Raw genomic sequence first — 15,090 nt, 5'->3', positions numbered from 1 at the left:
TTTCTGTCTTGATCTAGTTGGTCACAATTTTTTTTTCTGAGATTTCATAAATGTTTCTTTTGCTTAAAAGTGTTCAAGTTCGACTGATATTTGAAACGAGCTTCCCTTCCAAACCTCATGAATGACAATAATTAAAACAGGTGAAGGTTTTAAGTTTCAGACCATGGAAGTAACATTTCAACCTGGTTTTGAGGGTCTTGATTGTACAATGCAAGTTTAACTGCACTCCAGGATTAGGTTAGTGTATATGAGGAAGAAGGAGATATGTTTTTTTTTTATACAACTTTACATAATTGTGATTCTTTATGAGCCAACAAACCTTTTTATAAAAAATAAGAGTACTTTACTGAAAGTCGTGCACAGGAGGCACTGTTTCTCTACGATAGAAGAGAATGTATGAAAATGTATGCACTCACTAACTGTAAGTCGCTCTGGATAAGAGCGTCTTCTAAATGACTAAAATGTAAAAATGTAAATCAAGATAAGGAAGGGTGCGTTTCAGGTTGTCTTTATTGCAGTCGCCCAGCTCAGATTATCAGGCCTCACAACGCCTGGGGAAGATCCCAGTTATCCGGTGCTGAAATAAATGGTCTATGCTCTGGCTGTAATATGCTTTTTTTATGTAATTTATCAGACCACTTATCCAGACCGAATTACAGGAGCAATTAGAGTTAAGTGCGTAATGATCTTGTGATCAATGCCCTCTCCTATTTCTTATTATGTGTTTGCACACAATCTGGCTACTGCCCAACACAGGATATTTCATTCTGATTTGTATTCTGAACCGGGTCTATATTATTACAATAAATATTTTTGATGAAATACCAGCCGGGAGTAGAGAACCTAGACACAGCTGCCTGATATCACTGCCCACTTTAAGAAATGGAACACTAGCCACTTTAATAATTTTTACATATCTTGCATTACTCATCTCATATGTATATACTGTATTCTATAATATTCCACTGTATCTTAGTCCATGCCGCTCTGTCATTGCTCATCCATATATGTATTCTTAATTCCATTCCTTACTTAGATTGCGTGTATTGGGTATATGTTGTGAAATTGTTAGATATTACTTTGGGATCAAAATGGATCTACAGGGTTAAAATCAAACTCAACACACAACATAGGGTATTATCTCAAAACCACTGTTTCTTGATGTAATTTAGTAATCTCAGAGCTCTAGCAAAACCAGAACTTTACTGAAACTGTCTCATAGGAATCACTGTGGCACTGTGAAGGATGCTGTTTGACTAATCAGGTTCTCTGCATTTTCTTTCACATCACTAAAGTGCTGTCGCATCTTTTTGATCTGTTCATGGTTGGGCAGCATGCAACTCAAGTAGGCCTCTTCTACTTCTGATGGATCAAACATATTACTTATTGTAACATTACTTTTTGTCTCATCGTCAAATACATAATAACAATCAATGAAGCCATTGGTGTCTCTCTCCTTGCGGACCCGAACAGTGGATTTTTTGTATTCCTTGTATCCAGATAGCAGCTTTTCTAGGTTGCTCTGGTAGGTGGTGATGACCGATCGCACTGGGCCACTGTCTCTGGCTCCATCTAGTCTGGCCAGGTGAATCAGCATCTGGACATGGAAGGCCGCTCCGTTGACCCACATCCTCAGAGCCCGCGAGCTCATCTGTCCGTCCAGCAGCATGGAGTTCTTCAACTGAGTCAGGGCAAAGCTCAGGTTACGCTCCACATGCTTGATGTCACTCTTAAGCTCGGCCTTGTTGCGTATGTGCATGAGGTGCCTCTTGAGGTACTCATCCATTTGGTCTCTCACAGCGGAGGCCTTCTCCTCGGCAAAGATACGATTCAGCAGATCATCTGTGCTATCCTCTGGAGGTTTTATGGCAGCTACAGATCTGTCTATTACTATAGAGATAACCAGGGACCCCAAGCCTGCAGCATCAGGTATCGGAAGCAAGCCTACAAGCTTTTCGGCAAGGTCCTTTATCCACGCTGCAGCATTTTCATTCAGTTCCATCTCTCTCTTTTTGTAGTGTTGGTTCAGCTTCTCCAAGGACCTAGGACCCGAGAATTGCAGCAGAGCTTTGTCTATGCCCACATCTGGAAAGCATTTTGAGCTCATCTGATTAGTTATCATTTGCCTTTCTTCCTTTATCTTTTCTTCTGTACTCTTTGATTGACCCATGTTTTCTTGGTTCTGGTGTCTGGTGGAGGGGGTTAGTGTAATTTCCTTTGGTGTGAGCAGCAGGCGTTGGTCTCTGTTGAGTATGTCTTGTCTAGGGCACTTAGGCAGGATCCTTCAGTGAAGCCCTACAGAAAACACAAAAACAAAAGGACAAGTCCAAATCATATTCAGAATAAAAATCAGAATGAAATATCCTGTGTAGGGCAGTAGCCGGATTGTGTGCAAACACATAATAAGAAACAGGAGAGGGCATTGATCACAAGATCATTACGCACTTAACCCTAATTGCTCCTGTAATTCGATCTGGAAAGAGCGTCTGCTAAATGACATTTTTTAAAATGCAAATTACAGCCAGAGCACAGCCCATTTATTTCTGCACCAGATAACTGAGATCTTCCCCAGGCGTTGTGAGGCCTGATAATCTGCGCTGGGCGACTGCAATAAAGACAACCTGAAACGCACCCTTCCCTATCTTGATGGCTTGCACGTTGGCTAAACATATTGTAGCGACCCGCACAGACAGCTGTGTGTTATGAGTTATGCTGTTCGTTTGTTGTGTTGTACTTACCAGTACCCAGTGTTCGCTGGGTCCGACATGCCAGTCAACCTGCTATCTGCCAACCATGGGAATGCCTGGAATGTTCCGGTGCCGGGCATCCTTGTGGTTGGTGGAGTGGCAGGGGGGTTTGGCAGGGGGGTGGAGCATCGTAAGTTTAAGACCATGCTTAGCCATTGTTCTCTCTCTTATGTCTGGTCTTAACAAGAGATGGTCACGGTTGTTTTATACGGTTATCCTGGATTTATTTGGCGTGGGCTACGGCCAAACAGTAGACTGTTGAGTTTGGTTAATAAACCGGGATATCATAAACTCCATCCTCTGTCTGGACATTTGTTCATTTATGATCTAGCCAGGTCTTACATTGGTGTCAGAAGTAAAAACCTAGATAAAAGTTAGCCAGCTAGCTAGCTAGCTGACTACCATGGCTAGCAAACGTTACGTGGACGACGGGAGTTGAAAATGCTTTGAGGGAATCCGAAAGTGAAGGATGAGGCAGAGGACCATTATGGCCAAGGAGGTGCGTGTGCATGGACGTCAGAGGATCTGGCCGAGGAGATCGCCAGGGCATCGGAGCACAGAGGGCGCTTGAGGGTGACCGCTAGAAGGATGGCGGCTGAAGCGGGCATGGGTGCTTCTGCGACTGTGCTTCGGGCGGACCGAAGGGGTGACGTCAACGCTACGTGACGAGGAGGCTAGAGCTCAGGATGTAAACAAACATGGCTGCGCCCCTGATTGCATCCGTATCTGTTAAGACCCCGAAGTACTCCGGTAAGGCTGATTGGGAAGCTTTTCATGCTCAATTTGAGCTGATAGCTCATTCTGGGGGGTGGTCGAATGAAGATAGGGCACTGCAGCTGGCTTTGTGCCTCACGGATTATGCTCTGTCCTGTTTGATATTGATTAGCCCCGAGGACAGACGTGATTATGGGGCTTTAATGGGAGCACTGAGGAGGCGCTTCGTCCCCCCCCTAGGCAGCTGCGCACAGAACTGAGTAATAGACGCAGGCAGCCTGGAGAGCCACTACGGGTGCTAGCTAATGACATTGAGAGCATCTCTCGGCGGGCATATGCTCACATTCCCCCCTCCGTGCAGAGCGAACTTGCACGGGACCAGTTCATACAGGAGCTCTCTCCTACAGAGCTGCGCATACAGCCCCAGCTGGCTCATCCGGAGTCATTGCAGAAAGCCTTGGAGATGGCTTTGGAGGGAGCTTGTGTGGGCTGGGAACTCAGCTGGGGCTTCGGTGGGGTGCAGGGAGACACATTGTGCGGGCTGTGGGGCAGAGAAGCCCAGAGCCGGAAAAGCCTGCATGGGTGGCTGAAATGACTGAACTCATTCGTGTTGTGTCGCTACATGTGGCACGCAACACACGCCCTGGTCCCATGGTCCGCTGGGGGTGTGGACAGTACAGGTGGCACGCAACACACGCCCTGGTCCCATGGTCTGCTGGGGGTGTGACCAGCCAGGCCATATGCGCTGGAATTGCCCCATGTCTCCCAGAGCTCAGGGAAACGGCTTGGGGTCCGCATAGATGGGGCAGTGCGGACCCATGGCTCTCTTTCCCAACCACCACCATCGCCAGGAGGAGCCCAGGAATGGTTGTGGCAGTTGCTGTTTGAGTTCAGAGACAGCTTTGCTCTGAGTGAGGAAGAGGTGGGTCAGACTCATCTAGTGCAGAATGAGATCGACACAGGTGATGCTCGGTCCCCGCCGTATCCCGCTGGCACGCCAGGAGGCGGCAGACAAAGCTGTATTGGAGATTAAGTCTGCCCGCTGCATCAAGCCCCCAGACAGCCCCTGGGCAGCACCAGTTGTCATGGTTCCTAAGTAGAGGGGCAAGCTGAGGTTCTGTGCGGACTACAGGCGGCACAGAACCATGCATCGATGAGTCGTTGGACCTGGTTAGGGGGTCCTCCTGGTTCTCCTCACTAGACCTCTGCAGTGGCTACTGGCAGGTGCCCCTCTGCCCAGAGGCCAGAGCCAAAACTGTGTTCTCCACAAACAGAGGACACTGGCAGTTCAAGGTCCTGTGCTTCGGCCTGTGCAACGTTCCAGCTACTTTTGAGCATTTGATGGACAGGGTGCTGGATGGCATCCCCTGACAGGAGTGTCTAGTATACCTCGACGACATCCTGGCCCAAGGCAGCTCCTTCCAGTCAGCCCTGGGGGTGCTATGGCATGTGCTGCAGAGGGTGGCTGCCGCAGGCCTGAAGCTCCACCCCGAGAAGTGCCACTTCATGAGAAGAGAGGTGTCCTTCTTGGGCCACCAAGTGGGGGAGGAGGGTATCAGCACCATGGAGGACAAAGTGGGGGCTGTCCGAGACTGGCCCACCCCCACCGACCAGCATCAGCTGAAGAGCTTCCTGGGCCTGGCTTCGTACTACAGCAGGTTTGTTCGGGGCTTCTCAAGCGTCGCTGCTCCCCTGAACCGCCTGCTGCCGAAGAACTTCACTTGGCAATGGAGTGCGAGGAGGCCGTCAACACCCTCAAACGTGCACTGATCGAGGCCCCCGTGCTCGCCCCCCGTGCTCGTCCCCCCCTGACCTCACCTTGCCCTTTATCCTGGACACAGACGCGAGCAATGTGGGCATGGGTGGGGAGCTGGCCCAGGTGGGGCCAGAGGGGGAGAGAGTGGTGGCGCACTTCAGAAAAACATTCAACAAACATGAGCGCCACTACTGTGTCACCCGGCGGGAGCTCCTCGCTGTTATGGCTTCTATCAAACACTTCAAGTACTACCTGGGTGGCCTGCCCTTTACTGTAAGGACTGACCACTCTGCTCTCCAGTGGCTCATGTCTTTCCAAGAGCCAGAGGGGCAGGTTGCACGCTGGTTGGAGGAGCTTCAGCCGTACGACTTCACAGTGGTGCACAGGGCAGGGGCAGTGAGAGAGAGCTGTGTGCGGAAGAGGGGTTCTGGGCCACAGTGTGTCGGGCGAGCGAGCCCGTCTGCCGTGAGCTGCAGACTGTCGACATGGCTGAATGGGGGCAGCAGCAGGGACGGGAAACAGACCTACAGCCAGTGCTACAGTGGGTAGAGGCGCAGCTGAGGCCACCGTGGGAAGAGGTGGCAGCGCTCTCACTCACAACCAAAGGGTTGTGGTCAAAGTTTGAGAGACTGCGGTTGGCTGATGGCGTGCTACAGTGGGCATGGAAGGAGCCAGCTACGGGAGAGGAGAGGTGGCAGGTGGTGGTCCAAAAAGCACTGTGGGAGGCTGTGCTCCAGAGCACTCATGGTGGGTGGGGAATGGACGTTCCCCACCACAGACAGTGGAAACCGCTGGGTGCTCATGGCCATGGACTATTTCACAAAATGGACCGAGGCCTATGCTCTGTCTGACCAGGAGGCAGAGGCCATTGTCGACGCCCTGACAGCGGGGATGTTCAGCAGACTTGGAGCTGCAGAGTCCATCCACAGCAACCAAGGCAGAGTCCCGAGTGTTCGCCACCATGTATGAGAGGCTAGGTATGCACAAGAACCGCACTACTCCTCTCCATGCCAAACACCAGCGTCACTGGGACAAGCACCTGCCCATGGTCCTCATGGCGTGCCGCTACGCTGTCCAAGACTCCACCTCCTGCATGCCTGCTCTCCTCATGCTGGGGAGAGAGATATGCACCCCTGCAGAGATGGCGTTTGGTCGTCGCCCTGGATAGCCCTCCTGTTCCCCCGGGGCCGGAGTATACCCGGAGACTCCAGGACCGCCTGGAGACAGGCCACACTTTCGCCAAAGAGCAGCTGGTGAATGCAGGTGTGAGGCAGAAGAGGAACTATGACGTGCACACCCGGGGAAGGCACTTTGTGGCTGGGGAGAAAGAAAGGCAGATGCCCCAAGTTGGACAGCCACTGGGTGGGGCCCTGCAGCGTCCTGGAGAGGGTAGGGGAGTTTGTGTACCGGGTCCAGCTTTCTCCCAGGTGGAGAAAGGTGGCACTGCACCGGGATAGTTTAGCCCCATACAGAGGGGCCTCTTCTCCCTAAACCCCCTAAAGGAAATATGCTAATCACGATAGAACGCGTCAATAGTATCTCACTAGCTCATGCTTGGCTCTGCCCACCTCCTTGTTTGTTCTGCCCACTACTATGATTAATTTGTTCCCATTGGAAACGACAGGCTCTGGTTAATCTTGGGTTAGTTATAAACGTATTTGGTTGTAGGCTAGCTATAACGGTAATCACATGCAGAAACAATAGAGAACAAACACAATGTGGCACGCGTATCAGATTAAAGACATTAAATAACCCTGGTATACAGCCTCAGAGTGAGAGATCTAGCTAAATTAGTTACTTGCCAAAGTCGTGTATCTTTCTAACCACTGCAGTCAATAATGTGTATGATGGCTAGCTAACGTTAGTTACCGTTAGCAAACTAGGTGTGTTAGCTAACTATGTTATTATATCACTATAAGGCAATGATAAAAGCTACTTGAAACGATGAAATCACATATTGTTACCATAACATTGCATAAATACAATTGAGAAAACTCTGCAACGAAACGTAGCAGATAAATACCTGAATATACTCCTGCCAAATCTCTCCCGGTAGGACAGTGACGGCAAACTGCACACTCATAATGCGAATTCTTCCGGTTTGCGAGTTTATGGTATTATGGTGCCACCACGTGGCTATACATTGCATTACACGAGGTTTATCTGGAATGGACAGGCATCACATCACATAACAACTTTCGCTTGCTTGGATAGAAGTTTGGATATAAGAAAACAGCTAAGAGGGCTACTGCTTAAGGCTACTTCGAATTATATTAACTGATTATCAGGCCTCACAACGCCTGGGGAAGATCCCAGTTATCCGGTGCTGAAATAAATGGCCTGTGCTCTGGCTGTTTAAAAAAAAAAGTCATTTAGAAGATATCCAGACCGAATTACAGGAGCAATTAAGGTTAAGTGCGTAATGATCTTGTGATCAATGCCCTCTCCTGTTTCTTATTATGTGTTTGCACACAATCTGGCTACTGCCCTACACAGGATATTTCATTCTGATTTGTATTCTGAATATGATTTGGACTTGTCCTTTCGTTTTTGTGTTTTCTGTAGGGCTTCACTGAAGGATCCTGCCTAAGTGCCCTAGACAAGACATGCTCAACAGAGACCAACGCCTGCCTGCTCACACCAAAGGAAATTACACTAACCCCCTCTACCAGAAACCAGAACCAAGAAAACATGGGTCAATCAAAGAGTACAGAAGAAAAGATAAAGGAAGAAAGGCAAATGATAACTAATCAGATGAGCTCAAAATGCTTTCCAGATGAGGGCATAGACAAAGCTCTGCTGCAATTCAACGGAGCGGCCTTCCATGTCCAGATGCTGATTCACCTGGCCAGACTAGATGGAGCCAGAGACAGTGGCCCAGTGCGATCGGTCATCACCACCTACCAGAGCAACCTAGAAAAGCTGCTATCTGGATACAAGGAATACAAACAATCCACTGTTCGGGTCCGCAAGGAGAGAGACACCAATGGCTTCATTGATTGTTATTATGTATTTGACGATGAGACAAAAAGTAATGTTACAATAAGTAATACGTTTGATCCATCAGAAGTAGAAGAGGCCTACTTGAGTTGCATGCTGCCCAACCATGAACAGATCAAAAAGATGCGACAGCACTTTAGTGATGTGAAAGAAAATGCAGAGAACCTGATTAGTCAAACAGCATCCTTCACAGTGCCACAGTGATTCCTATGAGACAGTTTCAGTAAAATTCTGGTTTTGCTAGAGCTCTGAGATTACTAAATTACATCAAGAATACAGTGGTTTTGAGATAATAATAATAATATGCCATTTAGCAGACGCTTTTATCCAAAGCGACTTACAGTCATGCGTGCATACATTTTTTAGTGTATGGGTGGTCCCGAGGATCGAACCCACTACCTTGGCGTTACAAGCGCCGTGCTCTACCAGTTGAGCTACAGAGGACCACAATAATACCCTATGTTGTTTGTTGAGGTTGGTTTTAACCCTGGATATCCATTTTGATCCCAAGGTGTACTGTCTAGTGTCTATGATCTGTATCAATGTTTGTGTGTCCAGCATAAAACAAGTAAGGGTCAATTGCAACCAACTTTTGCAGAACTTTAAGCGCTGGATTTCTTGAAACGCTAGTAACGGGAGATTACATGCATCTGTGTGTTAAAACAAACTTGCTTGCAACCAAAAACCCACAAGAATAAACCAGCAGATCAGTTGATCTCCCGTTGTTACTGTGTCAAACGAGTTAGATATAAAATAAAATACAATTTGAATTGTCACATACATGTGTTTAGCAGATGTTATTGCGGGTGTAGCGAAATGCTAGTGCTTCTAGCTCCGACAGTGCAGTAATATCCAACAAGTAATATCTAACAATTTCACAACATATACCCAATATACACAATCTAAGTAAGGAATGGAATTATACATACATGGACGAGCAATGACAGAGCGTCATGGACTAAGATACAGTAGAATATCATAGAATACAGTATATACATATGAGATGAGTAATGCAACATATGTAAACATTATTAAAGTGGCTAGTGTTCCATTTCTTAAAGTGGGCAGTGATATCAGGCAGCTGTGTCTAGGTTCTCTACTCCCGGCTGGTATTTCATCAAAAATATTTATTGTAATAATATAGACCCGGTTCAGAATACAAATCAGAATGAAATATCCTGTGTTGGGCAGTAGCCAGATTGTGTGCAAACACATAATAAGAAACAGGAGAGGGCTTTGATCACAAGATCATTATGCACTTAACCCTAATTGCTCCTGTAATTCGGTCTGGATAAGTGCGTCTGCTAAATTACATTTTTTTTTTAAATCAGCACCAGATAACTGGGATCTTCCCCAGGCGTTGTGAGGCCTGATAATCTGAGCTGGGCGACTGCAATAAAGACAACCTGAAACGCACCCTTCCTTATCTTTGATGCCTTGCATGTTGGCTAAACATATCAATGTTGAATCTGTCATTCATTGTCTCTTCAATTTATATTATTCGAAGTAGCCTACAGCAGTAACCCTCTTATCCTCAAGCTGTTTTCTTTCATCCAAACTTCTATCCAAGCAAGCGAAAATTGTTATGTGATGTGATTCCTGTCCGTTCCAGATAAACCGTGTGTAATGCAATGCATAGACACGCGGTGGCGCCATAATACCATAAACTTGCAAACTGGAAGGATTCGCATTATGAATGGGCAGTTCGCTGTCACTGTCCTTCCGGGAGAGATTTGGCAGGAGTATATTCAGTTATTTATCTGCTACGTTTCGTTGCAGAGTTTTCTCAATTGTATTTATGCAATGTTATGGTAACAATATGTGATTTCATCATTTCAAGTAGCTTTTATCAAATGTCTTATAGCGATGTAATAACATAGTTAGCTAACATGCCTAGTTTGCCAACGTTAGCTAGCTAGCTAGTTTGCTAACGCTAACTAACATTAGCTAGCCATCATCCACATTCTTTTAAAAACGCTGACTGCAGTGGTTAGAAAGATGCACGACTTTGGCAAGTAACTAACTTAGCTAGATCTCTCACTCTGAGGCTGTAAACCAGGGTTATTTAATGTCTTTAATCTGATACGCGTGCCACATTGTGTTTGTTCTCTATTGTTTCTGCATGTGATTACCGTTATAGCTAGCCTACTACAAAAAATATGTTTATAACTAACCCAAGATAGACCAGAGCCTGTCGTTTCCAATGGGAACACTGAACTGCCAGTGTCCTCTGTTTGTGGAGAACACAGTTTTGGCTCTGGCCTCTGGGGAGAGGGGCACCTGCCAGTAGCCACTGCGAAGATCTAGTAAGGAGAACCAGGAGGACCCCCTAACCAGGTCCAGCGACTCATCGATGCGTGGTTCTGTGCCGCCTGTAGTCCGCACAGAACCTCAGCTTGCCCCTCTACTTAGGAACCATGACGACTGGTGCTGCCCAGGGGCTGTCTGAGGGCTTGATGAAGTCTGCCCGCTGCATCTCCAACACAGCCTTGTCTGCCGCCTCCTGGCGTGCCAGCGGGATACGGCGGGGACGCATCTTGATGGGCCGAGCATCACCTGTGTCGATCTCATTCTGCACCAGATGAGTCTGACCCACCTCTTCCTCACTGTCTCTGAACTCAAACAGCAACTGCCACAACCATTCCTGCTGCTTGGGGTCAAGACCAAAACAGTTCCTCACCCATAGCTCCCTCACTGCAGACAGTGTCCTCTCCTCTCCCATCTGGGGTAGCTGGGCTGGGCCGTGCTCACGGAGGAATGTGTCATGGAGGTAGCTGGGGGAATGTAATACACAGCCGTAGGTGACAGAGGGGCTGGGGAAAAGACACACAGATGTGGGGGAGGGGGAGCAGCCATGAGTCTCTGCTGCTTTAACTGTTGGAGTAAGGGGGATGTTGGGTTGTGTGAATGTGACATTAGGGGGGGCCATGGTGACTGCTGGCCCTCCCTGGAAGCTCAGTGTGCCCCGATTTAGGTCTAACTGGCAGCCTGTCCAACCCAGGATACAAGGGTCCTGCACAGCCGCCACCCACACAGGATGAAGCACAGTCCTGCCCCCTACTGTCAGAGTCATTATTCCCTTCCCTTTCATGGGTGCCAGCTCTCCTGACTGTGCGGAGCTGCACAGTTGTGGGCTCAAACTGAGTCCAACCTGGCACAATATCCGGCCTCACCAGGGTTACTGTGGACCCAGTATCCACCAGGGAAGAGCAGGGCACCCCCTCCACAGTGCCAGGGACATGACAAAAGTCCCCAACACAGGTCCGGCCCACCAAAACAACAGGCTCCATCTGCTTGCACTCGTCTGCTTCTGGGGGAAGTGGAGCCTTGCTCCCCCGTCCGTGCTGGTGGGCTCCTCCTGGCGGTGGTGGTGGTTGGGAAAGAGAGCCATGGGTCCGCACTGCCCCATCTATGCGTACCCCAAGCTTTCTCCCTGAGCTCTGGGGGACAATGGGCAATTTCAGCGCAGATGGCCTGGCTGGCCACACCCCCAGCAGACCATGGGACCAGGGCGTGTGTTGCGTGCCACCTGTACTGTCCACACCCCCAGCAGACCATGGGACCAGGGCGTGTGTTGCGTGCCACCTGTACGGTCCACACCCCCAGCAGACCATGGGACCTGGGCGTGTGTTGCGTGCCACCTGTAGCGACACAGGACGACTTAGTTCAGTCATTTCAGCCACACATGCAGGCTTTTCCGGCTCTGGCTGCTCTGCCCCACAGCCCGCACAGTGTGTGTCTCCCTGCACCCCACCAAAGCCACAGCTGAAGCCCCAGCCCACACAAGCTCCCTCCAAAGCCATCTCCAAGGCTTTCTGCAATGACTCCGGATGAGCCAGCTGGGTCTGTATGCGCAGCTCTGTAGGAGAGAGCTCCTGTATGAACTGGTCCCGTGCAAGTTCGCTCTGCACGGAGGGGGGCATGTGAGCATATGCCCGCCGAGAGAGGCTCTCAATGCCATTAGCTAGCACCCGTAGTGGCTCTCCATGCTGCCTGCGTCTATTACTCAGTTCGGAGCGCAGCAGCCCGGGCTGTACACACTATCCAAAGCGCCTCCTCAGTGCTCCCATTAAAGCCCCATAATCACGTCTGTCCTCGGGGCTAATCAATATCAAACAGGACAGAGCATCATCCGTGAGGCACAAAGCCAGCTGCAGTGCCCTATCTTCATTCGACCACCCCTCAGAATGAGCTAACCGTTCAAACTGAGCATGAAAAGCTTCCCAATCAGCCTTACCGGAGTACTTCAGGGTCTTAACAGATACGGATGCAATCGGGGGCGCCGCCATGTTTGTTTACATCCTGAGCTCCAGCCTCCTCGTCACGCAGCGTCGACGTCACCCCTTCGGTCCGCCTGAAGCACAGTCGCAGAAGCACCCATGTCCGCTTCAGCCGCCATCCTTCTAGCGGTCACCCTCAAGCGGCCTCTGTGCTCCGATGCCCTGGCGATCTCCTCGGCCAGATCCTCTGACATCCATGCACATGCACCTCCTTGGCCATAATCGTCCCCTGCCTCCTCCTTCACTTTCGGATTCCCTCAAAGCATTTTCAACCCCCGTTCTCCACGTAACGTTTGCTAGCCACGGTAGTCAGCTAGCTAGCTGGCTAACTTTTATCTACGTTTTTACTTCTGACACCAATGTAATGACCTGGCTAGATCATAAATGAACAAATGTCCAGACAGAGGATGGAGTTTACGAATTCCCGGTTCATTAACCAAACTCAACACAGTCTACTGTTTGGCCGCAGCCCACGCCAAACAAATCAAGGATAACAGTATAAAACAGTGACCATGTCTTGTTAAGACAAGATGTAAGAGAGAGAACAATGCCTAAGCATGGTCTTAAACTTGCGGTGCTCCACCCCCCCTGCCAAACCCCCCCGCCACTCCACCGACCACAGGGATGCCCGGCACCGGAACATTCCAGGCATTCCCGTGGTTGGCAGATAGCAGGTTGACTGGTATGTCGGACAGATTATCAGGCCTCACAACGCCTGAGAAAGATCTCAGTTATCCGGTGCTGAAATAAATGGGCTGTGCTCTGGCTGCAATTTGCTTTAAAAAAACAAAAACCATTTAGCAGACGCTCTTATCCAGATCGAATTACAGGAGCAATTAGGGTTAAGTGCTTAATGATCTTGTGATCAATGCCCTCTCCTGTTTCTTATTATGTGTTTGCACACAATCCGGCTACTGCCCTACACAGGATATTTCATTCTGATTTGTATTTTGAATATGATTTGGACTAGTCCTTTTGTTTTTGTGTTTTCTGTAGGGCTTCACTGAAGGATCCTGCCAAATTGCCCTAGACAAGACATACTCAACAGAGACCAACGCCTGCTGCTCACACCAAAGGAAATTGCTCTAACCCCCTCTACCAGAGACCAGAACCAAGAAAACATTGGTCAATCAATGAGTACAGAAGAAAAGATAAGGAAAGAATGGCAAATGATAACTAATCAGATGAGCTCAAAATGCTTTCCAGATGAGGACATAGACAAAACTCTGCTGCAATTCTCGGGTCCTAGGTCCTTGGAGAAGCTGAACCAACACTACAAAAAGAGAGAGATGGAACTGAATGAAAATGCTGCAGTGTGGATAAAAGACCTTGCCGAAAATCTTGTAGGCTTGCTTCCGATACCTGATGCTGCAGGCTTGGGGTCCCTGGTTATCTCTATAGTAATAGACAGATCTGTAGCTGCCATAAAGCCTCCAGAGGATAGCACAGATGATCTGCTGCATCGTATCTTTGCCAAGGAGAAGGCCTCCGCTGTGAGAGACCAAATGGATGAGTACCTCAAGAGGCACCTCATGAACATACGCAACAAGGCCGAACTTAAGAGTGACATCAAGCACGTGGAGCGTAACCTGAGCTTTGCCCTGACTCAGTTGAAGAACTCCATGCTGCTGGACGGACAGATGAGCTCGCGGGCTCTGAGGATATGGGTCAACGGAGCGGCCTTCCATGTCCAGATGCTGATTCACCTGGCCAGACTAGATGGAGCCAGAGACAGTGGCCCAGTGCGATCGGTCATCACCACCTACCAGAGCAACCTAGAAAAGCTGCTATCTGGATACAAGGAATACAAAAAAAAAACTTTTCAGGTCTACGCGGCGAGAAATAAGAATATTTTGATGTATTTGACGATGAGACAAAAAGTTGTGTTACATTAAGTGGTATGTGTTGTTTATCAGAAGTAAAAGAGGCCTACTTGAGTTGCATGCTTCCCAACCATAAACAGATCAGAAAGATGCGACAGCACTTTAGTGATGTGAAAGAAAATGCAGAGAACCTGATTAGTCAAACAGCATCCTTCACAGTGCCACAGTGATTCCTTTCAGTAAAGTTCTGGTTTTGCTAGAGCTCTGAGATTACTAAATTACATCCAGAATACAGTGGTTTTGAGATATTACCCTATGGTGTGTGTTGAGGTTGGTTATAACCCTGTAGATCCATTTTGATTCCAAGGTGTGCTGTCTAGTCTCTATGTTCTGTATCATTGTTTGTGTGACCAGCATAAAACAAGTAAGGGTCAATTGCAACCAACAGGCAGAACTTTAAGCGCTGGATTTCTTGAAACGCTATTAACGGGAGATTACATGCACCTGTGTGTTAAAACAAACTTGCTTGCAACCAAATACCCACAAGAATAAACCAGCTGTGATGAGTGTGATAGAAGGAGTCAGGCGCAGGAGGGTAAATCACAGAATACAGAGTTTATTCCTTTCCGTCACAGTTGCGCTTGATAGCGACATACAAACATAGGCACAGGGGAAACTCTCTACCCTGGCAATCACGGTACGGAAACACTCCAAACGATATACAAGCATAGGGGAATAAATCTACCCTGGCAATACAATAACAGAGTAGC

General features: G+C 48.5%; 2 protein-coding genes across 2 annotated transcripts; one reads left to right on the top strand and one right to left on the bottom strand.

Annotated features, from left to right (window-relative positions):
- Positions 1–492: 492 nt before the first annotated feature.
- On the bottom strand, positions 493–7,306 carry LOC121581228. The gene is made up of 2 exons (XM_041896712.2): positions 7,241–7,306; positions 493–2,295 (listed from the first exon to the last, which is right to left on the bottom strand). Exon 2 carries the CDS (start codon positions 2,168–2,170, stop codon positions 1,226–1,228), a length of 945 nt encoding a protein of 314 aa, XP_041752646.1. The 5' UTR covers positions 2,171–2,295; positions 7,241–7,306; the 3' UTR covers positions 493–1,225.
- Positions 7,307–9,942: 2,636 nt separating this feature from the next.
- Positions 9,943–14,680, top strand: LOC121581580. The gene is made up of 2 exons (XM_041897079.2): positions 9,943–10,028; positions 13,494–14,680. Exon 2 carries the CDS (start codon positions 13,631–13,633, stop codon positions 14,390–14,392), a length of 762 nt encoding a protein of 253 aa, XP_041753013.2. The 5' UTR covers positions 9,943–10,028; positions 13,494–13,630; the 3' UTR covers positions 14,393–14,680.
- The last annotated feature ends 410 nt before the right edge of the window (positions 14,681–15,090 follow it).

Source organism: Coregonus clupeaformis, chromosome 14 (genome assembly GCF_020615455.1).
Source record: "Coregonus clupeaformis isolate EN_2021a chromosome 14, ASM2061545v1, whole genome shotgun sequence".
NCBI classification, from domain to species: Eukaryota; Metazoa; Chordata; class Actinopteri; order Salmoniformes; family Salmonidae; genus Coregonus; species Coregonus clupeaformis.
The sequence above is the reverse complement of the archived record's forward strand: the minus strand, read 5'-3'. Positions and strand labels throughout refer to the sequence as shown.

What these genes read in the sequence shown, in the direction of transcription:
- LOC121581580 (XM_041897079.2), top strand. Translation starts at nt 13,631, where the DNA reads ATGAGTACAGAAGAAAAGATAAGGAAAGAATGGCAAATGATAACTAAT.
- LOC121581228 (XM_041896712.2), bottom strand. Translation starts at nt 2,170, where the DNA reads ATGGGTCAATCAAAGAGTACAGAAGAAAAGATAAAGGAAGAAAGGCAA.